This window comes from Montipora capricornis, chromosome 2 (genome assembly GCF_036669925.1).
Source record: "Montipora capricornis isolate CH-2021 chromosome 2, ASM3666992v2, whole genome shotgun sequence".
Taxonomy (NCBI): domain Eukaryota; kingdom Metazoa; phylum Cnidaria; class Anthozoa; order Scleractinia; family Acroporidae; genus Montipora; species Montipora capricornis.
In genome coordinates, this window is record NC_090884.1 from 8,362,883 (window position 1) to 8,390,382 (window position 27,500).

Consider the following 27,500-nt stretch of genomic DNA (forward strand, 5'->3'; position numbering starts at 1 on the left):
TGAAGGGCTGTGGACACCACCGACGAATTCGTAGAATCGCATAAAGGCAACTTCGTACCAATCAATTCCAGACTCTAAGTCCTCACAAGCCAAAACCATCGTGCGTTAACATCAGCCTCGCAGTCCAGATAATCAACATCTAAACCAATTCCATCTATCACCGATCCGAAAATTGGAGGTGTGTAGGTCCAACTATAACACCATCAGATGGTAACTGAAGCCGGTCAAGCCAGCGCTGTTTGTCGCGGGGACAGTCACAAAGAAACGTTGGCCATTTTAATCGCTGAGCGGAGGAATTGGAGAACCGAAGTACTGGTTGGGGTAAGGATATTTCTCGACCAGGTCGCAAAGAACCTGGTGATGAACCTGAGCACCACTGTGATCTTCACACACGTCGCTTTCCAGATCTTTCAAATGCAGTCCAGTGAGCTGATATTATGGTTCTGCTGTGTTGGAAGTCTAAGGCGTTGCTTGTGTCCTCTGTTTAAGGCACGTCATACGAAGTTTGTCGCAGGCATTAGGTGGGTTCGCTAAAATAAATGTTAATAATATGCGAATCGGGTTTGTCATGTTATCATTAGTCTATTATATCTACCAATTCATTGGTCCAAAGAAGAAATCGAGTCGAATAAAAACAAAACACCAAAACGCCCTATTTCACGCCCAACTATAGAGTGACAAAAGAAAAAACTCCGTCTACAAATTCAGTTTGTGCTTTCGTATTAGTCTTTGTGGATGTTTGCAATATTATTCCTCATAGTAACAATAATACGTTCAATAAGAAATAACAGTCACAATAAGAAATAATACACCACTGGAGGTGAGTACGAAAGGATTGCTCGAAAGCAGTTGTTTGCATCGAATGTTGACGGACTTTTATGTTAACCAGAAGTAGTTAAGGTTTGTTTAATCTTTAGTTTTAGGACACCGATGGAAAAAGTTCCAAGTGAAAAGAACATGAGCAAAAGTACCCTGTTTACAAAACGGTAATGAACAAATGTACAAGTAATTAACTTCTCAAAGGCTCAACTGAGTAAATTATACCATGTTCTTATCTAAATAAAGAATCATCAGTTGGTATAAATGATAGAAGGAAAGTCCCAATTACCTGTCCATTGTCAACAGCAACTCCAGTGGAAGACGCGGCGGTCACTTATTAGACCAGCACTGGTTTTCTGCTTTCACGGTCCACAAAATACGTTGTCGCCTTGTTTGAGAAAAACACCACTCTGAGTATAGCTTGTAGAGTTTCCGACATTCGTAAAAGTTTCACGACGTTACACATGCTCGGCTGGGTTCCGACACAAAGATAATAGTTTCGGTACATTACTTTCTTGGTCTACGCATCCACTCCACTCGACAAGAGATCTTCGAGGACGTAAATATCTGTCCTCCGTCTTCAGGAAGGGGCATTTTCCACGTGGATGATCTCCGCCTATACGTGGAGCTGTCGAGTCAACGACGAAACCATACGACAACATTTTCGCTAGATCGCCCAACAGAGTTCGTAGAGGCGAAATCGAGTAACATATTCACCCCTGTCTTATGAACTCTAAATCAGCAAGCAAAGTCATCTCGTGGATTTCTACATCCAAGTAGTTAAGCAACAAACAGGGTTCTCGTTGATATTGATAGCAGAACAGACCGAAATCTCGCTTTTTAACACACCGGCTTTCGTCGTCCATTGGATTCAAACTTGCGCAGAAGATGTCTTTGGCGGTGATATAGTCCTTGTCACCGCTAGCATGAATTATTTAGCTGTAAGTCGATGACCTGTTGAACAGACAAAAAACAGTGGGTGTGAGGAAAGGGATTGAAAGGTTATGCAGTGAGATGAAGAGTACAATGTTTTCTTCCTAGTATTAAATGTTTGCGCTCATTTAGCCCCTCAGCAAAGGGCTTACACAAAGCAAGCTGTCTTTCGGGAATCATTACTGTACTTTGTTCACCGTTTCCTTTCGTAAAATCACCGATTAAAAAACATGTTCAAAATTTTCTTTTCCTCATGGACCATTTCCCCCCCCCACTTCCCCCTATGCCCCCCGCCTATCAATAAGCGTTCAATCTTTAAAATAGGGTTCTATTGAATACCGCGCAATACAAGTTTGCTGGTATTGAGTCCAACATCAGTCGATTCTACCTGTTGGGAATTAATAATGGAGCGGTGCTATCGACTTACCCCATCAGAGAGGACTCCTGGTAACTGCACCTGCACCGTTGTATGCACTGTTACAGTGACGAACACGACCATCCCTGTCGCTAAGGCTGGGCGGAATCTGTTGTCCAACACTTGTGCGGACGCCGACATCAGTTTTCAACGGATGATGTCACAAGTTCCTTTGGTAGCTCCAGCACCACCAAGTGTATTATGATATCGGATTCTTCATCTCGAAACTCATCCCAGTTGGCAGTAGATCTACGTGTCATCCGCTTGGGAAATTCCAATATCCGGTAGCTCATTTGGCCATCCCTCACACTGAATTCCACGATATGGTGGAGTGCTGTCAACTTCGATTCCATTTGAAGATGCCATTGTGCTGTAGCCTGCCTCATTCGTGGCTTTGACAGTGGACAAAGTATCTTACAGTGTGATTCAGAGTCAAGCCACCAATTGTACCTTTCAATGTGATGCCTAGATTAACAAAACCAATTCACGTCACAGTTCTCTTGCTCTGTTCACCACACACCATTTCGTTACTGAGCGATGCGGCTGATGTTGCGTCATGAGAATGGTTGACCCAGTTGGCAGAGATTTCGCTGACAGAAAGAACTCTGTTTCTCCAGGTCAGTTGAGCTCACTTAAACCAATCATAGGACAGTTCCTGTCGTCGGGTATACGCCCATCAAAAGTGAAGGGATTTGCATATAGCCTCACTGTAAAGTCCAAACATTATTATGAGTCTCGGACAAGGACGAACATATGAAAATCCCCGGGGCTGGAGATGCTAAATCTGAAATTCTGTAAAGTCGTCTTGAGACCTGTGTTAACGAATGGCGTGATACATTCGTTTGGTTGAGCTTGCGTGGACAGGGCAGACCCATTCAAAGTGACTTAACCCACTCTCTCTCCATCATCAAACCACGCATTCTGCGACACCCGCCTCGTTGTCTCTGAGATGTATCATTCGGGAGTGGTTCCCACAACAATAGTGCCAACTGTTGGTGCGGAACTATCAATGAGAAGTGGATTAGATGAAGCTGTAGAAACCATCTGTGCACCATTTATTGCCCGGATTGTCACGTACACTATATTGCCAGGTGATAGAGCATTTGAAAGGAAATAGTCCACCGAAGTTGCCTCGGGATCGACAAATTTCCAGGAGACTATATCACACAACTGTGGTCCACTACCAGCGCACCATCGAAATAAGAAAACTCCGCTTTCAGCATCCATGACCCTTGTCCAGGAAAAAGCCAGTCGCCGAGGACTGCTTTGCTGCACATAGCATGAACTCTGCTCAGCACGTGTGCACAAACCAAGAGAGGAAGAGACATCGACCGATCGCCGCGTTCGTTCGCTTTGTAACTGAGGAGACAGGGCAACAATGTTTGACTGCATCAGCCTGCAAGTAATATAAGACCTCTCCAATCAAAGGTGGCGTAACATCAACTGTCATTCCGTCGGAATAAGCTGACAATTTCAAACCAGCTGCATTGGTTGCTTCTACGGTGAAGAAATATCTTTGACCTGCCTGGAGGACTGTTTGATGGTTTACACTTGTATCAAGGCCTGCAAACGTCATTTCTTTCACGTCACAAGCGCCTGCAAGGTAACCAAAGAAAATACACAAATTTAAAGCAAAACCACTAATTCCAAAGTGGATTAGATGTGCTTTCTGCAGTAGCCATTAAAAAGACATGATCAAGTTGTGGCTCAATATGAGCGAGATTCGAAAATCAGAAATGCAGGGTGGATGTTTTTGCGAAGAGTCGTCAAGTCGTACTTATCACTGTTAAGCTATGAAATTTAAACTTCGAAAACATGAACCCTTTGTATAGATCGTTTTCACGTGACGTCATCATTTCTAAAATCCAAAACTAAAGAGCACGAAAGTTTTTATCCTCATCAGGCATAAGAGGCGGTAAATTTGTATCCATTTGCAATTTTAAAGCTCAATAGCGTGCTTCGTTTGGAAACCAGAGCATTTTGAATTTCTGAGTTATAGCGGTGCGTAACACGAGGCGACGATCGAGTTTATTGTGAAATATATTTATCTCATGGGTTCGAACCTTTTTAGAATTTAAAGCATTAGGAAAAGTGCTTAGGTAAATAGCTGTCTGTTCAGTACAGATGATCACTCGCCTAGATAGCCAAAGTAAGTAACAGATGTTGACACTATTTTCCGGCCGCCATATTGGGCTGCACCACAGATGGGGTGACCCGAAAACACTGATCCCGGTCCGTGGACCCACTACGGACCAGATCCACGGACTGCCTTACGGACCGGTCCACGGACTACCCCTCACGGACCCCCTCTACGGACCACCCTCAAAACAACACAGAATTAAAAATAAAGGAAAGAAAATAAATAACAACTGAAAATTTGTTTATACCTATTGTCCGGATAGACATCTCCTGCCGCTGATATCTCAGCCGTTACGCTCAGCAAATCAGACTAAAGCGCAGGTGTTGCCTTTTCCTTCGCTGTTGACCGGAGTGCTTCGAAAAAGACCGGTAATATCCAAGTTCCTTCGGCCAGTTTGTTCGGAACGGAGAGATCGTGAAGCCTGGGGCGAGTTCACAAACCCTCGCGAGAATGATCCGAACAAAATGGCGGAGGAAAGGAAAGAAAATACAAATAGAAGATATTTATTATCAATCTCTTTCGAAGCATTCCGGTCCACAGCGAAGGAAGGGGCAATGTGTGATTAATAGACTTTACACCCGAACCTGAGTCCGTTAAATTTGCAGAGCATAACGGTTGAGATTTCGCCAACACGAGTGGTATATCCAGACAACCGGTATGTCAAATCTTTAGTTTTTATTTATTTTCATTTCTATATGGATGTTGTTTCAAGGTGGTCCGTCTAGGGGGTCCGTAGAGGTAGTCCGTGGACCGGTCCGTGAGGCAGTCCGTGGACCCAGTCGTAGAGGGGTCCATGGACCGGGGGTCCGTGTTTTCGGGTCACCCCACAGATGTGCACCAACATGGCGTTTCATACTGGGCTCTGTAAATTTCTGCGAAACATTTCGACGAATATATGAAGCTTGGAAAACGCACAGGCCTAAAACTTGGAGACGTGTCTTCTTCATGTATCTTCTACAACATCACGAATTCTTGACTTCTTCCACTGGATGGTTTTCGATTTATTTTTTTATTGCGTGACAGTGAAAACGATCTATACACAAAAGCCAAATCGTTCGGAAAAAGTCGTGCTAATTTGTTCATCTTGGCGAACAAAAGACCAACATTAAACAACAAATCAATTACCTTGTGCTGTACCAATACACCAGTTATATTCCACCACACTGCTTTCCAAATCTTGAAATCCCATCCAGTGCGCTGTTAAGACGCCCGCGGTCGCTTTGATAATCGGCATCAATGAAGTCTCCACTAAATAGAGAGAAGTACTGTTCCCATCGACCACGTCACCAGAAATTGGTGGCGTCCAGTCCACCACCACTTGCCGCGACGTTTTAAAGTGGTCCTAAGACCAAGCATGTTCACACCAATCACAGTCACAAAAAAAGTAAGTCCTTCTCGGAGAGTAAAATTCACTTGGTCCAAATATAGAGAACGGCTAAGACTGTCAATTTCTTGGAACACAAGTAGATCGTCTTCATAGGGAAAACTCCCAACACCAATGACGAAATGACTCATGCCACTTTCCGGATCGTCTATGGACCAGGTGACCACGGGGGCAGAAAGAGAGGTTACGTACAAGGTTCCTTTGCCAGTTGCTGGGGCGATTTCAATTGATTTCCCGCCAGGTGGAGTGCGATCGACTACGACACCGTCGGAGGAGGAACTAACATGTTCGCCTTGGCTGTTCTCAGCTATCACAGTAACGTAATATTTTTGCCATGTTCAAGTGTCCGGTTATGAAATCGATTGGCTGATAATCGTAAATGGTTTACTTCTTTGTAAGGCCATCTACACAAGTCTGACGGATTGGGAGGCTGATCCCGCATGCACCAATCGTAGCGTGAGATATCATACACTGGGTCTTTAAAGCCATTCCAATGGGCCCAAATTGCTTTGTCATCAAGTTGAAAGTCGATGTCTATCGCGGATGTTAATGGGCCATCGCTAACCACACCTGCGATGAATTTTCCTAATACGACGACTAGTCCAGGTGAACAGTCTGTTCTGTGAAGACCAGCGCCATTTGTAGCTCGTACACAAACAAAGTAAGTCTGTTTCCAATGAGAGTTTGATTTTCTATAAACTGCGCCACCTACTGAATCACTAGCGACCACCTCATTGTACAAGTTTCCGGCATTTTTCTTCATCACTTGGGGATCAGCTCCCACGGCCCAGCTAGTACTCTTAACACCACTTTCCGAGTCTATAAAGCCTGTCCATGTGACCACTAACATGGACCCTGGAACCTCATTTTTCGTTCTGTCGTAAGTCGGTGGGAAAACATATTGAGCAGACACGACCCCAGGGTTCGGCGCGGTACGATCAATTACAACACCATTTGAAGACGTTGTGCTCGGCAAACCGGCGTTATTTATTGCCAGCAGCCTAAAGAAATAGGTTCTTCCGGGTAGCCAGGAAAACATCAGTGATCCCTAAGCTAGTTTTCAAGAGTGGAACCGAAGTGAAGCTCTTGATGTCGTTCTTGTCAGGCAGAGTTCCTAGTCCCCACACTACTGACGATACGCCACTCTCGTCATCACTAACTGTCCATTCAGCTTTTAACGAATCGTTTTTAGGGTCAAACATTAGCTTCAGGTTGTTTACCACCGGTGGAGTGCTATCAATAAGCACACCATTTGTCCAGTTTATTGTCGTGAGACCAACAGCGTTGAGCACCTCAACACCAACCGTTATACTTCTGACCTTCCTCGTATGTTATCGTTTGCCGGCCTCCTCTGTTATGATTGCCGATCCAGAAGAATTCAATTGTGTTTTCAAAGAATAAAAAGGAATAATTTCCTCCTCCGTGTTCGCATTTTTAACTGAAAAACGAAACCTAACTATAGGAGATTCGAGATCAAAACAAATCCAGGAAACGATTCGTTTACTGGAGCTTGGAGCGTGTTGAGCATCATTTAGATAGCTCCCTGTTCCATCCCAAACGTACGAACATATTGGTGGGGTAAAATCAACCATAAAACCAGGCGGATTGTGTCGTTGTCTCCAAAGCGACTCCGTTTACACCTGTAATATTACAAAGTAAGTTTCACTGCTATTTAGGTCTTTCGGGACTGTAATGTCGCGGTGGTGACACTGCCGTTGAAAGAAAATGTTCCGTAAATGTCAGCTGAGGAAGTGGATCCATTTCTAGTCCAAAGTCTTACTCTATACTCTTTCATTGAGCTTTCTATGTCAACGAATTTAAAACTGACTGTCACGTTCTAGTCGAGCTTTGGTAGTCGCCATGGTTGAACATACAATGCATTAGGTGGCGTAGTGTCAAACACACACCATCTGAGAATGTGACAGATTTCAGTCCAACCTTGTTGGTGCATTTGACCGTCGCAAAGTAGCGAAAACCCAGCCGAAGATGACTGCTTGTTGTGAGGGAATTGCTGCCAACGGGCACTGTCGTAAAATTCATAATATCGGATTCCCCAGGCTGCAGGCCAAAGGCAACTTCAACTGAATCAAGAGAAGTCTGTGGATCGGTACAGATCCAAGATGCTGACAGATATCCACTGGAAGTAAACTTGAGATCATTATCAGGATCAGCGCCATCTTGCACCGGCTTCAGAAACATGGGAGGAGAAAAATCCACTATGACACCATCAGAGGAAAACCATAGCACTCGGCATGCCCAACACATTATAAGCAATCACAGTTGCATAATAACGTTGGCACTGGTCAGTTCGGATACTTTAAGCTTTGAGCTTGCAGCCGTGTTTACGAGGCCAACCTCTGTAAAGTCCTTGAGCGTTTCTCCACCGGGGGACGTTCCAAATGCCAGTCGATAGGTAGCAATTTTCGTTTCATGTTCTGTGAAGTTGACCCAAGAAGCACGAAGAACAGAACTTTCGATCTGTACTTCAAGATCCTCTCCTAGTCTTCCATCAGTTACGGAACCTGAATTTGGGGGAGTTGAATCCACCACGACCCCACTGGATTGTACGAGTGCAACATTTCCCGCTCTATCAACCACCCTAAGACAGGCGTAATATTTGTGTCGCAGAAGTCAAGTTTAACCCGAATAAGGACGTGATAGTCCGCGTTAGATGAGGACGATTTCTTCTTTTTGGCATCACAGTCAGCTGACTTCGGCTTACTGGATAAACCAAGGTAAACAGTTTTGATTCCAGAAAAATCACGAAAACCAAACCAATGAGGCACGATACAGAGAAGAATAAACTTTGGTGTTTAGCATCTGTCGAGCCCCAACCATCCAAAACTATTCCGTCCTTTGGAGCCTCTGAGTCGGAAAGAAGGGGTGCAGAAGATTTGATGCTGAAAAGACCTGCCTTGTTGATCGCCCAAACGGTTATGTAATAACGTCGATTGTTTTCCAAGAGCGTCGAATTGGATGCTGTCCAGTTGGCTCGCAACGAAGCCACTGATTGACTTAACGAAATAGTTTGAAATTTCAAAACGTCGTCGGCACCAGCGTAACTTCTACACCAACTTTGTAAGATGCGACCCTCGAAAGATCATCTTCAATTTCAAAATATGACTTGAAAGTTCTAAATTTAGCGTTGGAATATTCTTGTGCCTTTCCAAAATGGCCATGTTGAATGTAGGTAACGGAGGGAGGACTGCTATCCACAATGAATGGATTTGATGAACCGCGACTACCAACTCCTGCCCTGTCTTTCGCTTCAATGACCACTGAATACCCCATCATTCAAGTCAATGTTGCGTCCTGAAGATCGAATTTTCCCGGCCATTTTAAATGGCGCAACGAGATCATCAGTCATTAAAGATGACACCGAGATACCAAAATTTGCCACACCACTATGAACATCGTAGAAGCTATCGTTGCTACACTGGCTTTTATTAACAATTCCAGGGGCACCTCTCTCATCCACAGAACACCAATTCCATCGGGCCCACACCGCTTTAGTTATCCACTGGTACAAGACAGGGGAACCAGTCAATCCAGTGACGATTTTTCCAGCGTGTGGAGGAACAAAATCCACAATGGCACCATTGCTACTTCCATTTGTGCACATTCCAACGCCATTGCAGCCCATAACTGACACAAAGTAACGTTGACCACTGCTAAGAAACAGCCCTGATAGAGTCACGCTGGTTTGTGAACCAACCGATTGGAACTCTCTAATGTCCGTTAGCCCAGGTCTGGTGCTAAGAGCAACACGATACTCGACCAGACCGCTCTCCTTATCAGAAAAGGCTTGCTCCCAGTGAGCGCTAAAAGTGAACCTTTCACTGGTGTAATTCTTGTCTCTTCCTTGTACGCCATCCTTAATGTATTGATCAGCAACTGTGGGTGGGGTTGTGTCGACCAGAATGCCATCAGAAGTTATAGTTCTCTTCAAGTTAGCTCCATTTATGACCTTCACTGTCACATGGTATCTTACTTTGGGTAGAATCTGTATGCCCGTTAAACTAAGGAAGACCATTCCATCCTGTGTTACGTTATGTGTTAGAAATTTAATGGATATAAACGTCCTGACATCGTCTCCGCTGGGATACGTTCCAACTCCCACAAGTTGTTCACGAATGTTACTTTCTCGGTCCCAACATTTCCATTTCGCCTGAATATTGTTTAAATCTCTAACAAAGTCTACGTCAGAGAGATCTGTTTTATCCAGAACATCAAGAACTTTTCCCTCACAGGTAGGAGGTGTATTGTCTGGAATGAACCCATTTGTCATAACTACTGCCTGAAGGCCAGCTCCATTAGTTCCACGAAGTACAAGCCTGTACAAGGTTCCTGCTTCAAGAGAAAGTCCATCCATTAGAGGCGTCTGTTGGGTGATGGGTATTTCCACAAAAGGTGTGACATCAGGCCCAGATACATTCACAACCTTCCATTCGTATTTTATAATTGGACTCTCTGGATCTGTAAAGTGTTTAAACTTTCCACGAACACGCCGTATGGAAGGAAGATAGTGTGCATCTTGTTTCCCAGCGCCATCTTGAAAATTGCCCGGAATGGGCGGTGTTGTATCAATCAAGATGCCATCACTGCACATCACCGCTTTGAACCCAATTGCGTCCAATAGGAACAGGCGCGTGAAGTACTTGTGACCATGTTTCAAATCCAGACCAGAAACCTGAATTGATGTTGAATCTCCAATTGGAGTCATTGGGACAATGTCTGCTTCAATTTCGTCAAAGGTACATGAGGTGTTCGAAGACACGCCCCATTTTGCGGCAACAACCTCTTCGATATTGCTCCTAAGTTGAAAGTTTATACCAACGGCTAATGTATCCCACTGATAATCGGTATCTTCGGTTTCAATAACACCATCATAGACATAGCGTATCTGGGGACCTTTCCGTCTAGCAACAAGCTTACAATTAACCGTAGGGCTGTCCATTCCACGGTCATTTGTCGCCATCACGCTGATATAGACATCCCTACCGTGCATGATTGGAAGATCTTGGACTACCAGGCTCAAGGATGGATCAATCCAGGCAGAAAAATCATCACCAGAACCTTGAATAGAGCCAATTCTCACATGATAGCTGTTGATTTTTGTATCTTCGTGAAATCCATGCCACTGGATAAAATACTTTGTATCTGAAACTTGTCTTGCCGAGCACGATCCTTTAGCAATGGGAGGTGTCCCATCTACATCCTCTTTGCAGTTGGTAAACAGTGTCCTATCTATTGTTCTGGCTGACCACCACCACTCTGCCAGCGTCTTCTTTGAGCACCATGTGATCCTTATACTACATCCAAATAACTTGCACCTGATTCGAATGCATAATCGGAATCGATACCACAGCCAAACCCGAATACGAAGCGGAGTCATTCGAAGTTTCAACTCGATGCAAGCCCTCAATGGCCACTTGTCTATCTTAATTTGCAGATCTGGTACAAAATACGTTTCCAGGATTCTTGCCTCGATAGTAATTCCAGCTTCAACGATAAATAGAGACAGAGACGCGCCTGCATAAACAGAGACCCATGCACCTGGGATAAGGCCGAGTCTGAAAGTCTTGTCACGCATACAAACTTGCCCATGGTAATCCACAACATAATACCCACCAGCCCCTGCAAAAAGCCTCACTGGTATACCAAATACTATTATGATTTGAGAATATTCTGGCATAAATCGCTGATATCCTCGCAATAAATTCCCTCGAAACAATGTCATGCAGGATCCTGGGTCTGTAATCGCCCGGCGCATGCGGTTCTTTCTATGCTCTCTTTCAAGTTGATCAGAGTAAACATCAGATTCTAAGAGTAACTGATAAATACTTCGTTTGCGGTTATGGCCACATAACATATCTCCAAATGGAAACAGTCTTCGTGGGCGCAGGACGTAATCATTCATCACTTCGAAGAAAAGGCAGTTTTCGTAGATTCCAAATGTGGTGTTCAGAATCGGCAACCTTAGATAAAAGTACCTGTCTTCAAAGTCACCACCCATGAGTTCTATATTCTCTTTCTCGGAATAAGTTCCACTGGAGAAGGCAACTGCTATGACTTCACTGTCCACACTGTTAACAGACTCCAAGCCAGAGGGAGTTCGGACTACTCTCTCTAACGTGTTTTCTCCTGTTTCGTCACTAGTCAAGGCATGAAACTCAAGCTTACATTGAAAGCCAGCAATCATCGCGCACTTTGATATGCAGGCGAATTCACCACCGAACTGTCTCACAATTGCCATGCCTTGAGCATTCTTTCCAATACGAATCACTCTATCGGGTGAAAGACCAATCGACGCTAGATCCCCATTTACAGAGAGTTTATAACCGTAAGCCCTTTCACCTTCCCCGCTTGTTACCCACAAAACATTGCTTGGCTCGTCGTATGAAACGGAAGTTGCTTTACCTTCCACAGACACGGTCTTTGAAATTCCGACCCATGAAGGTGTCTGTGTTGAGAAAGTACTTGTTATGCTAGATTTTCTCACGGAATGGATATTCTTTGATTCACTGTCACTGATCCAAACAAAGTCCCGAGCAACAGCGACACCTCCAATCTTCACTGAAAATGGAGCACTTTGGCTTCCAAGCTGAATTATCTTCTTGACACCCGAAGCGAGATTAGTGACTACCAGCAGTGATGCTTTGCCTCTGTTGCTTGAAACCCCGTGCATGCCAAGAATCATTTGGTTACCAGAAAGCTTAGATATCCCCTCTACTTTATAATCGTCAAAGAGGCCTGGTGTTAGCCAGCGTCCGCTCTTTGTCATGGACGAGAGATCATCGAGATGTGGGAACTTCCAAGTGAAGATGGTATCCAAATAAAGGGATGATGATCGTCTAATCGATCTCAGACAGACTTCTTCAGAGCAGTAAGGTATCTCATGCCAAGGCTTGTATTCCGTAAGGTCAAGGCCACGCTGGCGAAGCTGAAGCTTATTTAGAAAGTCAGTAATTTTATCCAAGAATCCGTTAACTTTAGTAACAATGTCGGTGAACTTGAAAACATATTTGTTGAGGTACGGTTCCACAACATTACTGAGCTCTCCAGTCTCGGCAAGGAGATCGACAATTGGATGAGCAAATGATTTGGTCACGTCCTTCAGCTGATCAGCATACCGTGAAGCAGTCTGGGTTATGGTGTCTAAGGCCTGTAAGGCGTGGTTGATGTTCTTTGTTTTTTTCCAAAGTTCATAAGACAATTGAAGCTTGGCCCTCACATCCCTAAGAGTACGAATATGTTCAAGAACGGTGTCATCGTAAACATTTTTCATGGCCTTGAAAGTATTCTCAAGCAAATCTTCCATTTTCTCTTTGATTTCTTTGGCTTGTCGGATATAATCAACTATTCTCTCTATGCGCTCTTTGCCATCCTTTATTGACCTCTTTTGAATACCGCTTCCTGCACCTTCTTCGTTTTCGTCAAGCCTGCGGCCGGTGATCTTTTGGAAAGCTGCCTTTAACTTTTTGACATCATCTTTGAGAGAAAAGTTTCGAGCTTGTTCAATGAGTAGTTTCACAGTGTCAATGACAGCTGTAATATTGCTCACTCCATCCTCACATGTTTTAAGCATGTCCGTATATCCACTCGCTTCTTGAAAAGTACGCATGAGCAAATCAACTTTGTCTTTCACAGCCTTTGCTTGATCTATGAAAACTTTAGAAATACAGGTTCCACCCTTAACACACTTTTGTATCTTAAAATTTTTCCAGGTTTCAGGTACCATATCATAAAGAAGTTTGACTTGCTTCTTGAGGTCCATGTACTGATTAATAGTGTATTTACCGACTAAAAGTGCTCTTTTTATGCAAGGCTTGGTACTTTCAAGGAATATTTCCTTCATTCGACCGCAATCAGGCAGCTTTCCAGCCGTTTCTAATATAGGCGAGAAATTGTTTGTAAAAGGCTTAAGATCAGTTAAAACTGCAATCACCTCACGCACAATGGATTGGATGCTTCTTAGTTCTCCTTGTATCTCTGTGATCGGCTCTTTGATTCGTCGAAACTTTGAGAGGGCTTTGTTTACAAATTTATCTGCTTCAGTACTGAAAAAGGTGTTTACCTCTTCAACGATGTTATAACTTCCAATTTTCCCCAGTGTTTCAGAGGCAATCGTTTTAAACTCATTGCAAACATCTTGTATACGTTGATCAAAGTCAACTCCCAAATGCTGCCTCAAATCAAGCTTCTGAATCTCACTTTTGTAATCTTGAGCGCTGTCAGAAAAATTAATAAAATCATCAGCAACTTTCCTCGCCTTGTTGGCGTAATCTGGAAGATTTTTCAGATGCTTAAGGACTTCATTGATGCGAGTAGCAATCTCTCGAACGGTTTTAAGGAACCCCTTTCCTTTTTTGGTCTTTAAAATTGACAAAAAGTCAGAAATGATTTGAGCCACACGAGATATCTTCCCTACACGAGCTGCTAGATTGTCCTTGTACCAAGTTTCAACTTTGGTGACAGCTGACTTCATTTGAGCTCCAACCGTTTTTATGTTTTTCGCCACAGGTCCAATGAAGGATGCCAGCTCAATGATGGCTTCACGAGCACTGTCTTGAACCTTATCGATTACGCCCGCAGAGAAATTCGCTGTTTTTGTACACGCTCCAGTGACCTTTGACGCTGTTCCATTAGCAAAGTCCACGACATCGTCTGCAATGTCCTGTATATCTTTAAGTTTCCCACTAAGGTCTTGTAGAGAATCAGCTATGAATCCCTTTGCTGCCAAGCTGAAATTATGATCAACTTCAGCTATTAAGTTGTCTACAAGAATTGTGAAGTTGACTAGTTCTGTCAGTACATTTTGTGTTGAATTCTCAACAATTTTGAGTGCCTCAATCCCCTCTTTTTCCACGTTATTTCCAAATTCTTTGAATTCTTGTGAGGAGGTTAAAGCCAGCTCGTACACGCTACAAATCCTTTGTACGCTGTGGCTAGCAAACTGCTCTACTGCGGGCCGAAGTTCGTGGAAGAAATCAGTAATATCACTGATGGCTGAAACGTTACTAAATTGAAAGTCAAGCAGATCGGTAAGACCGTTTAAGACGTCTTGCAAGATTTCTGAAGGATTGGTAGAATTCGCGTTACTACTACTACTACTACTACCTTCCAGGAGTCCCTTGAACAATTCTCTTAGATCGAAGTTATTACCAGGCAATATTTCTTGAAAGAACCTCTCAAGGTTGAAATCTGGTAGGCTAAACTGTTTAAGAAAATCACTCAGCTTTTTGAAAATAGCCATGAAATTCTGGAAGTTGGGCGACCTAAGATTTAAGTTGAACTGCAAGTTTATTCTCCAATCAAAACGAAGACCGAAGTTAAAACGGTTTCCTTGGTAAGGTGGAAAACGGGAGTTCATATCTTCCAGTTGCATTCTGGGAAATCGGATCCCTTCAAGAAAATCCAGCAGCGAGGAGATGTCCAAGAAACGATTTGCAAATCGCAGCAAATTCAGACTTACTTTCTGAAAAGACTGCAGTGATAACGAGAAGCGGATGGAAAATTTGAATGGAAACTGCTGAAGGAATCCGCCAGGTATGGACACACCCAAGGAATTGAAGTACTCTCTGATTTTATCCAGGTAAAGATCTGTGGACGCCGAGCGAAGACTGTCTAACAGATTCTTTATGTTGAAACCCCCAGGAAGATTGTTGGGCAAGTACTTGGTTATGTTTCCAACAACATTGAGAATTTTGTCCAGTGCTCCAATGACTTGCCTAAAGATGTCATCCACACCGGTCAGTCTTCCTAGAGTTAGTTGAATTTTATGTATTTTGTTGATAAGCCATTTCCAATCCTTGACTCGGCTTAACACGTCTTTGGCCAGCTGAATAATCTTACTCATAAGGTTTATTGGTCGGAGGGGCTGGACCAGGTTCTGAACAAACTCAACCAGTTTGTTGACAAAGTCTTTGAATTTGTCAATGTACAACGGTAGATACCCAGCAAGTTTATCTTTAAATTGATTAATTTGTTCGGCAATTATGCTTGTGATGCTGTCAAACTGCCTCAGCAAATCGTTTCCAGCGTCAGCAATGGCGTGAATTAGATCCTTGGGAAAATCGTTCTTAAAACTAGCCGATCCCCTAAAAGCAGCTTTACCTCTAACAACATTGAAATCGAACTTGAGAATATGAGCTCGAATATTAGCGAAGTTGTCCAGCTTCACCTCAAATTTCCCACCAAAGATGCCGATCCTCAGGCTAACTTGGTTCAAGAACTGTATGATCGATTCTGCTCCAAGCCACTTTCCACCGAATGTCTTCCCCCACCGCTTTGTACGACCAAGAGAGAACTCTCTGGGACGGAGAAATGGGAAAAGTGCACGTTTTTGGCGATGGATGATGCCACGTTTTTTTCGAAGATAGATTGCCTTGGGGTGGTCACCATGGTTCTCCAAAAACTCGTTTATCGACGAATCCAAGGTTCCATTCTCAGAGGAGGCCGCTATGGCATGTTCCAAAACTTGAACCACTGAATCGCTGAGATGCTGGTGTCGCTCCACGAAAATATTGACAACTGCAGCTTTCACATCATTATGATCGTCAGCGTGTAACGCTCGCATCAAGTGCTCATTGGTCAGCTCTGCTGGGAGCTTTCTCATGGCTGTAATCACCGCCGATCGGATACCAGAGTTATCGTGGTGAATATGTTGCAAGACAAGAGGAAGTCCAGAAAGATGCCCAAGATTTCCGAACGCCCAGATGTGGTCTCGCAACTGTGTCTGGTGTGCCTCACTTTCAGGATGGTAAAGACTTGATTTATTGCGATACCTACTGTGCACCATCTGAGCGACAGAATCGCAAAGCGATTCATTGTATCCCGCACTTTTCGCTCTCGCAGTCAAACCACTTAACACCAGCATTGCAGTAGCTGTTACTTCATCTCCTTTTTCCTCTTTGGTCATCAGCTGGGACAGTGCATCAAAAAGCCTTACGTGAAGAGGACCTTCCGGTAAGTAGAAAATTCCAATCAACAGGGCTTCATACTCTTCCACGCTAAGAGATCTCGGATATTCGTCTGTCACCGCTTGTGCTAAGGCATTCTGCGCTTCGTACTTGCCATGTCCCGCAAGTGCAGCTATATATACTGCCCACGAGGTCAGGTTTTGATGACTGCGATCCTGAACGAGTCTCACGATCGTGCGAAAGGTACCCTCGTCATCTTTAACCATACGGTGCAACTCATTAGAGCAATCACCAATGTCACGTTCTTTCATGCCCTTGTCAGTAAAACATCGCAGCACGACATACAGAGGCCTCACTCTCTCTGTTTTCTCCCCACCCATCTTGGACCATTGTATCTTGTCAGTTTCCGTGAACAATAAACTATCACTACTGAGTGATTGCAACGTGGTTAGATTCTCTTCCTCAATGATTGAGCGCTTAGTTCGTCTGTGTTTAGGCTTCAAACAAGATCGCAATGTTAACTTGCTATAGCCATTTGTGGACATCTCAATATCTTGTTCTTGACCTCGAAATCCTTGAAAATTGTCTGCTCTAGGATGACCATTGGCCGGCCTGAAAGAAGCTTTTGTAGATCGGTGGACTTGCTTCACTTTGCCATCCTCTAAATGAACGTAGGTGCTGTGCTTCGATTGCACTTTGTGCTTCCCTTTTGCTGGTGTGCCATCAGCAAACTTTGTGTAGTCGTGGTTTGTCCAGGTACGGCGAATGTAAGCATGGGTATCATTGGGACATAGGACATGGTAGTTTGCTCGAAAGATGCCAGAATCATCGTGTTCTTGTACCTTAAATGTCTTGGATTTATGAGCTTCTTTCAAGTTCAACTGGAATGACCCTGCTATTCCTGGTTTCAAATGAGAAACAAATTAAATAGCATGAATCAAAATCCTTGTCGGTCTGAAATGTACCAAAAACCCACTGTGGAAGTAGCTAAAAGCTTTTACCTGTTCCCATGCATAGATTTGGTACTAAAGACGATGTGATTAACTGAATATACGTTTCAACGCAAAAGAATTGAGCCCACGTCCTTTCACGGTAGTCCACGCAGGGGTAACAACTATGAATAACGAACACATTTTCAAGCAAAAAATGTAGCTGATCATTGCTTCCATCTCCCACCACCTAGTTTCGTGGATTTTGTCTTTGACTTTTCGATCAAGACCTGGTTGCTCAATGGGAGCCCATGAAAACTATTATTGCTTCTCTCATATGGGTCGCTCGACAGGTCAGTTTTGAGAACCTTGTTTTACAACACAGTCCGTTTGACTCGCAAAGGAAAGGAACTTTATTTCAGAAATGTCCTATGTTCCAGCGCTGGAGGACCTGGAGCGCTAATTGGGGACACTGTAAACTGAAATCTACAAATTAACGAAAATCATATCAAATGCTGGTTTTTGGAAGAAAGGGGAAAACTGGAAAAACCCGGAGGAAAACCTCACGGTACAGAGTAGCGAACCATCAACACTCGATAGAGTGATTATAAGCGTGATTTAGCAACCAAAGGTTATATTAAATATCCATTTCTCGGGAACTAAATTTCATTGACAATGAACTAAATGGGCAATTTTACGAGTGACAAAAGTTATGCTCATTAAGCAAGATTTTGTCGGTATAATTACAAAAGATAGAAACCCAAACCACAGTTCGTTCAAGGTGAATTAACTAAACTATTATCATTAAACGGTCAGGAACGTATGTCATGGGTTCCTGACGGTTAATTGTTCATGATATTACGTCCTTTGCCGAAACCACGAGGGAAAAAAATAATTTCCACATTTCACAGGAAACAAAATAGGTAATTTACGAGTCAGAAAATTCAAAACCATCCCAAGGTATTTTAAAACCGTTAGCGAAAACCTGGGCTCAATTCAAGATGTCACGCTTACCCTTCTTGAATGCTGCAATTTCCGGTGACTCAAAATCCTTGGGAAAAAGGACCTCTGTGATGCTTCCATGCTCCCCCTGTCGGAAGTAAAAAGGCTTTGACAACTGCTCTTCAAATTCTTCATTGACGGGATGATTGGAAAGAACTCGGCCATGTTGAACGCGTCTCAGACGAGGTTCTCTGACGTCAAGCTTCATCAGATGCTTAAGCTGTTTTCCACTACGGTCATGTAACATAGGAGTGACGTCAACCTACCAAAGGATTCAATTAAATCCACATTTAGTGCTTTTGACTCATCAACATTAAATATACCACCGACCAAATTGGTCAGTTGATTGCGCATCGGGAGAAGTTCACCGGTTCGAACCCTGTCCGCATCAATATTCAAGGTCTTAAAATGTAAATTATGAGGAGGAAACACAAGCCTTTCCGTTCTGTCTTGCGTTCATTTCCACTGCACGCACGCGGGCGGGAGCCTTTAAGAAGACTGGGGACGACGACTGTAGCTGTAACGCTAGAGCAGGCTTGGCAAGTCACACAATCGCTTTCGTGTCTTTCTGTGAGGTTTCGCTGCAAAGGACGCAATTACAGTTTTTACCAATGGTGAGGTCGACGGTTAATCACTAAGCAAGCTTAAGACACACTTTCTTTGACGGTAGGGCTTAGGGAGTGGTTTACGGTGCGTGACGTGCGAGAGATGCATTTTACCCGACGCGCGTGAAACCTTGGTCTAGGAACGCAAGTACATCGCAAGCATAACAGATCTCATTTCACAGTGAAAACGGCCTCGAAGCAAGCATTAACACAAGGGCAAGGATCAAATGTCTTCCTTTCCTTGTGCTTGCGCTTGTCACTTACGTTCGCCTTATACCGTGTGAAAACGCACAAGGTAATTTACTACGTCTGGCCGTGTCTGGTCAATTAAAGCACTCGTTGCAGATTCCCCTTGTCTGTCTGGGCATTTGGTTGTGTTTATGCTTATGTCGACGTTTTTTTTTTCACTTAGCATAAGATACTTTCGCTTGCGCTGGTGCTTGCACTCGAGTCGCTAGTGAAAACAAGGATTAAGGAAACTAAGGAAGCTCTCGTGAAAAGATTTCTTCGGAAAGAAGATACCGGTATCTAGGCTTTTCAACCCTTTGGAAGGCACGCAGACAAACTATAAAGTGAGTTATGAGCGCGTTTTTCTGCCATCTGACCAGAAACACAGATGGAGTAATTCCCTTAACATTAGTAAAGAACCATTTCTTCGTTCTTAATTTAATCTTTGTTCTGTTAGAGGTATATTTTATCTTCATATTTTTATTGTATGTTAGCCATTAATCTATACTTTATAGTTTGTAAGGACCATGGGTTTGTTAGTGTCAACAACCTTAGAAAAACTAGCCTGTCTCGTTTCTTTCTCTTAGAATAATCTTAATATTAAGGCAAGCCTAAAAGTGGAGCTCCTCAGTTATTATTTGTTTATGATTTTATTTTCAGATATTTTTACAACTAGTCTAGTACTTACCATACGACCAGTCCAGCCTGCTCATTTATTCACCCGTGCTTTTTTCGCCGTTTTTAGGCACCATTATTCAGTCTATTTTATCGTGCTCGTGCTTCCTTTTTCTTTCTCCCATGTAATTTCGTCTCTTTATTCGGGATCTTTCTTGCTCTATCTTGCGTTGTTTGTCCCTGTTTTTTCTAGCTCTCAGTTGTTCTCTTTCACGTTTAAAACCGCTTACTCGTATGCTTACTGGTTTTCTCTCTCTCTCTTTCTTTTCTTTCTTCATTGTACGACAAAAAAAAGATACTTAGCTTGCTTTTTGCTTGTTGGTCATGCAACTTCCCGCCAAAAAAGAAGGCGGGTTTCCGTACATGCAACTTCCCGCCAGGAAACGCTGGTTCCAGCAGTGCGAAATTTCGCGTATAGTTGAACGTACGGCGACGTAACCAAAATATTTCGAGGTTACCATATTTTATTATTCATGGGATTTCTTGACGGTGGTCAGTTTACGATATCATGATCAGTTTATAAGCCCATTTTTGTATTTCGCTTCCTCACCGACGTGGAACCACATTTCTTAGTAACTTAACCCCTTTATCCATTTAGCATTAGAAAACTATTCTTATTATTCTTATCGATCTTTCTTCACTTTTCTCACGCATTTGCACATGATACCTAAAATTAAACAGTACTTGCATAGCCAACATTTAATGGGGTCGGTTGTGAGAAAGTTGTATCTTACCAAAACATGTACTTGATAGCCATCACTAGCGGTGGACTGAGGGCCTCTTGCTGTGTGAACAGACACTTGGTAGTCGTAAGTACATTTGGCTGTGTGTTTCAGTCGCGGGAGTTTGTTCTCGAAATTTTTGCCGCACAAAATGTTGGCAAGTAGGATTAAGAGGCAGAAAACAAAGTGTTTGCGACACATTACAGCCGCAGCGGATGAAAGCCGATATTGACACAATCAGGTCGAGAACTGTGTGATTGTGATAAGAATTGAAGGAACGAGCCTTAATTTCGTGCTTCAAAAACAAATCCGTCTACAATGCTATTTGACGACGTTATTGCAGATCGGGGAATTTCCATAACTTGAACATCATCTGGAACGAACCAACTAATAGCACATGACAATGCTGGAGAAAGGCTAGGAGTTTAAGAATTTTGCGGCTTTGATGTTTTTCAGAGTCAGCGTATAAGAGATGACAGTAAGTGGTGGTCCTCGAGTTAAATAAGTAAACGAAAGGGCCTAATATCCGAAGATATTTGTACAAACGGAAAGGAAAATGAAACCGTTTCTATTGTTCAGTTCTTGTGAACAGCTACTCTACACAGCTGAAACTACTCCAAAGAAAGACAGAACATTGGGTTAAAACGGAGGAATGTCGACACCTGAGGGATGTTAGATGAGGTGCTGGCCACTTCAATCTTACAGGCATCAGGGTGTTTTACCAGTATTAGAAATACACACTAAGAGAAAGGCCTCAAAACGTGTACGAATCAGTCGTAGGAGAGTCTTACGGGAGGGGTTGGGTATTTTTTTCTGGCATCATCCATGGATGTCTTAATCCATATTTTATTTTTATTTATCTTGCATATTTCAGGAAAATAACAGGGCTTAAAAAGCGTAAACAGCTACAACGGAACTTTAGCAAACGTGAGGTGCTTTTAAGAGATAAACGTAACACATAAGCGAAGCGTTGGTGAAGTACTAAAAACGGTGGTTTCTTTTATCATTTTCCATAAACAATATTATCATGCCATCTTGTGAATAAAGATGCATCCGTAGAGTGTTTTTTTCGTCGAAGGCACAAGCATTAAAAGAACTGCTGGACCGAAAGTGAAAGGAGCTACGAAGGAAGTTGAAATTCTTATAGAAGAATCAGGAGGTCGAAAACGACGGAAAGTGGTTCTCAGATGATGTTGAAATTATGAAGTCGAAAGTCACATTGCAAAGAACAATACTGCTGCTGTTGCTTCTATTGCCAGAGAACGCAATGCAGTGAGGAGGGGAAACTAACCGTCCCAAAACCCATCAAATCACTCAAGACAACGCAGATCTGACTGTCAATAAAATGGACTTTGGACTTTTATGGAACGTTTTAATCAGTTGGAACTTTTATGGACTCGTTTTAATCAGTTGAATCAAGACAAGATCGACCGTTGCAAGCTACAGTAAATTAGGGACTTTAAGATAGTAGACAACGGTAGGCTGGGACGGTTGGATGCGTATAGCGGAGACATTGGACGAGTACGGTAGAAAGGCGAGAAAAGTTTTAACTTAAGATTCGGCCAACACGACCGTAGGACGGTGGAATAAACATGTCTTTTGAAGAGGCGGGAAATTCTCTTGTAATTTCTTTTGCAGAAGGTTCAATTAGCGAGGAGGTATTTCTTATTTTATACCATGAATACGAATCAGTGAATCCTCTTTATCCTTACTGGGAATTTGAACCATTTTGTTTAGATTCCTTGGATTCTAGCGACTGTAAATCCGCTAAGGGGAATTGGTTCATAAACAAAAAATGCGGCTACAATTATCTCTTTTACCTTTCTTTTCTGCTTTCCTCCTGTGTCATGGTGGATTATGGATAAAGCTACATTGAGAACAAGCAAATTTTGGTTTGAGCCGCGATGTGGCCGAGTGATGTTCATTTCAGCGATGGATAAATCAAGACAAACACAACCAAATGCACATTTAACCCATTGGGTGATCAGTTTTCAATGCATAATAAAGGAAAAGACTAAAAGTGCGAATAAGTATAGATCAATTCCTACCGTTTTCACCGTTGATTCCACGACGAGAAACCCGGCGAAAACATACCCGTCCCAGTAGACTTCCCACAAGTCGACCTCACGATAACCCCTGGACAAAATGTTTCGGCGAGCGAATCGTGATTTTTCGTACGCGAAGTGAATGAGCGAGCGACGAAGTCGCGAGAGGTCGACTTGTCTCGCTTGCAAAGTTTTCATTTGCGTCTCGCGCCAAAAAGGGGATGACGTCATTCGCAAGCCCTGAACTTGATGGCGCAATCCGACGAAAACAGTCGAACATGTTTGTTTCTACGAAATCGAAAGAGGAAATTTGTTAACTTTGTGCTAAAGGTATCAGAAACAAAGATGAAATAAAACGAAAGCTTTTCTTCAATCTCGAGTCGCCGCTTGGAAAGGAGATCGCCAGTGGTATTTTCTGGACCAACACTTGTGCCGTGATTTGTGCTGTTAGAAACGAAAGACTAATATATTCGAAAGATTAGCAAGTAACGCAAAGCTTCGAATCGTCAAGAAAGTCAATTGATTTCACTCATGAAAGATCAGGTACGCTTCAAGTGTAGGAGACGTACTAGACAGGGATTAAAAGATACATCTTAGTGAAACTTAAAGTGCTACTGTGACGAAATTTGAATCTTCCCTATCGAAGCCATTTTGGCACATAAACACGTAGTCTGTACGAGAAGAAGAATGCTGTTTACCATTTTCAAATATCTCTTTTTGTTCTGGAGATATTCAAGTTTTTTTAATATGCAAATTAGCCAAGTGATGACGTCATAAACCCTACCAAATTTTGATCAAGTATGATGGAGAAAGATATCTCAGCCAAATTGTATCAGAAATACTTGGTTCTTTGCACTAAGATTCTAGTAAATGTGTTCCACAATATGAGCATACCATTTTTGTTACCATGGCAACATACTGGGTTCCAGACCTCCCTGATATTAAAAGCTTTGCAGACCACCTTTGGCGTTCTGTTTTGATATTTGCAAATGGTGCCTCATCTGCGTGATCCTGCCAGCATATAAAGATGTTAGGTCGAGTTTGTGGCCTTGGTTAATGTATTTCTAGCCTGAGATCACCAAAATATTGAAATCAGGTTGGAGGGGACTGGAAAAGAGTGAGTTGCCATGGGAACCAATTTCTTTACAGTCGTAGGTGTGTTGCCTTCAGAACTATCAGCTCACCAAGTTTCAATGGTCTCTGTTGCAAATTGACCGAGATAGCTCTATTTATATTCTTGATGTTCTACTGGGTTGGGTGAATGACGTCATTAGCCTTCTCATTTGCATATTTAACACATTTTTCAAACTTAAATATCTCTGGAACCAATGCAGATATTTCCAAACGGTAAACAGCGTTTTTAATGTTTCATGGTACTCTATGTGATAAACCAAAAAACTCAAGCGATAAAAATTTGATCACAGTAGCACTTTAAGCTTACCATTTAGCGCTGCAATGACTCTCGTCGATGAATACACATGAATTTCAAAATTTTTTGTTCCATTCGACGAAAAATGTGTTGATAGTCGTTGAGAATCGCCTCGGGACTTCCAGACACCCGTTTATACTTAAGATTTTAAATGTGTTGTCTCCTAAATAGCGACCGGCTGGAGACCAAATCTTTCTTGAGTGAAATCAGTGGAAGAATTACGAAGACGATAGCATTGCCACCCGCTCCAAGTAAACGACCAAAAGCGTACGACACTAGTTCAAAGGTCAGACTTTTCCCAGCTCCGGTTGGAGAAGACACAAACAGATGTATGCAAGACAGATATTGTTCAATTATTTTCCTCTGATGGTCGCGTAATTCTGAATATCCGGTGGCCTTAGTAGCATGTTTGAAAATCACGCTTCACTGCGTGTGGCAAATTTTGATTGACAACTCTATTCCCTGGGGTTCACGAGCCTGGGGTTCACGAGGACTACTCTGATTGGCCTAGCACAGCGACCCGTTTTTGGGTCGCTAAATCGGCGCCAATCAAGTATGAAAAGTCCTTCGTTCCGCGCGTATCTAGACGAAGGACTTTTCGAAAGTCTACCGTCCCAGAAGCACGAGGGTCAAATGTCACGGGGATTTTGCGTGACGTGACAATCATCTAACCGTCCCAGTCTACCCTAATGTACGAGACCAACAACCGTGAAATAACGTGACGTCACGCGGCCTTGTATAGGGCTGTCTTACCCTGGCCTGGAATAACAGTTTGGATCACACGAAACACAAAATAAGCATAAGATGTGATTCAAACTTCTCGACCCTTCACTGATACGTGAGACTGGTTCTTAAATCCAGTTACTTGAACAGAGAGGGTACAGAGGGGTTCACCGTGCGGCGTGATAATCCCCGACTTCCGCCGTTACGGGATTACAAATCGCGTCGCCATCCGTGATTATCCATTGCGCAAACGATTGAAGCAGATCATGATGTGTGACACCTCGGTAAAAACACCCTCAAATGTTACGTACATGTCTACCATTTATTTTAAAAGTAAAAAGCGCATATATAATGACAGCGCTCACAATTTTCTAATTTCACTTCTTTTTTCCCTTCTTATTGACATGATATTCGGGTCATTTTTTCTTCGAAAGAAGTTTGTCGCCCGAAGTAATTGAATAAGTTCGCAAATCTTTTCATTTGAAAACAAGCCGTTGACAGACATGTATTCAGTTACAATGTAAAGGACCGACATGTAAAGGCAGATATACTTACATAGCTGTAGAATATGTGAAACAGCGAATGCGTTTACGCAATCACAAAATTTATTTCCAATGTGACATTAAAAAAGTTACTCGAAGAACTTAAAGTTTAGTGGGTGGACACCAACAGGGTTCAATTTATTTCCAAGAAAGAGACGGCGTAAAAAGCAAAGATTTTTCCTCGTCAGACTAAAATCGAATACATATACCATGCAGGAGCTCGAGATATTCAGGGAAAATCAATTTCCTCTTAGCTTTCAAAATAAGGGAGGAACAAAACATTGACATCAGCAAGGCTTTAATCCCGCAAACAATACTTTGGCTTCGTGAAATGAAATGAAATAAATCTTGAAATACTGCTATTTACTTCAGTAAAAGTAGTCTTTTGAGGGTTTTTTGAAATCTCCTCATGAAGAATTTAAAAAGCATCGTACTCTTCTACAACCTAAGTTGTTTGTATATAGTAAATTATGCGGACAAAAAAAGAAGAAAAAACATTGCTCACCAGATTCACGACTGCATAGCGCATGTAAACACAATGCTCCTTTCTAATTATAGGAAATCAGCTTTCAGTGTGCAAATTGAAACAAAATCGCGTAGGGCGAGTGATATTTTGTCATAAGTAATATCGATCGACACAAGCACGATGATTTATCATCACGCCCGAAATTGTTCCAGGACGAGCTCGAACCAAATAATTTATGGCTTCGTCTTTTCATAAATAAAATGATAAAGGAGGAACCATATGAAAAGCCCTACCCAGTTAACAGGTAAATGAGCTGGTTTTGCATTACAACGTCAAACTCACCAAAGCGTGAACTTGGTATCCATCACTCGCCGTCGAGTGTGTGCCCCTAGCGGTGTGAACTGCCACTTCGTAAGTGTACGTGCATTTGATATGCTGACCAAAGGATAGCAATCCCAGTCTCTGGTCCAGAATAGCACCTCTGCAATATTCCAGACTTGAAAAAACAACCACGATAAGCAATAGAAAGCAGAGCCGGTGCATGGCGTTCCACGGCCGAATTCTCTAGGTAACTGATAAACATGATTAACATGATGTTAATAAACAATAGTGTTTGAAAAAGCGCCTGGCAGCGTGTGACAGATCTACGTCAAAACTCCGGAACAACAACACCATCAAATTCCAACTGATCACATGAAGACGTCACATTCAACTCCAGTTAATTCTTGGTCTCCTGAGAAGCTAGCAATGCATGAGGTATCGGACTACAAAAAACACCAGCAAGTCTTTCAAAAGTCTCCAATCTCTTTTTAGTTTACCTTGATCTACTTCAAATCTGGATCAATGTGGAAGAAAACACTCATAGTTTTCTGCCTAGTGGTGTTCTTTGGCGCACTAAGGATAGAATCTTGGCGCCGCAGAAGACGAAGCGGGCCTCCACCTTGTAGTCCTCGAAACTGTGCCGTCGGTAGCTGGGGTTCATGGAGAGCCTGTAGTCATCAGTGCGGAACGAGTGGAACACAAACAAGAACAAGATCGCAAACTGTTGCAGCTGCATGCGGTGGATCCTGTCCTTACCATTTTACAGAGACTCGTGTGTGTAACAGAGACAGTTGCAAGAACGGGGGGACCCCGCACAGCAGTGGGTGTTCATGTCGTGCGGGTTATAAAGGCACGTGCTGTGAGGCAGGTATGTGTGTGTAAAAAAGGATATTAAGCAATTACTTGTGGGTTGAAATATTTCCGAGTAAAATTGGTGCAATTACGGTAAATTTTATCCAAACTTTCACGAATAGGTAACAAAACTTCGGAATTTTTATCAACTGAATTAAACCAGAGTAGAGTGTGTCCTCTTAACGAGATACTGCTCAAAATGAAAAGGTCGAAAAGCAAAACAAAGCCGGACGCAGATGAGTTTTCAGCCGTAGTAGCTTTTACAAACTTAACATTTAAGGCGGTGTTTGCAGAATACTTTTCTACGGACACGGAGAAGTCAAAAATGTGTACCGAAACGTAGCGGAA

At 42.8% G+C, this 27,500-nt stretch overlaps 2 protein-coding genes and 2 pseudogenes across 2 annotated transcripts in view; 2 read left to right on the forward strand and 2 right to left on the reverse strand.

The window, feature by feature from the left end:
* The window catches only part of LOC138038706 (uncharacterized), a 382,223-nt gene that overhangs the window by 182,126 nt on the left and 172,597 nt on the right, over positions 1-27,500 (forward strand). The gene's annotated exons all lie outside the window — the stretch shown is intronic.
* LOC138038231 (uncharacterized) lies at positions 1,182-2,533 on the reverse strand (annotated as a pseudogene).
* Positions 2,894-20,975, reverse strand: LOC138038232 (uncharacterized; annotated as a pseudogene).
* The window catches only part of LOC138038717 (uncharacterized), a 25,713-nt gene continuing 23,571 nt past the window's right edge, over positions 25,359-27,500 (forward strand). The window contains exon 1 of the mRNA XM_068884753.1: positions 25,359-27,168. Coding sequence (XP_068740854.1) covers positions 26,823-27,168 — 346 coding nt within the window. The 5' untranslated portion in view covers positions 25,359-26,822. The remainder of the gene's footprint in view (positions 27,169-27,500) is intronic.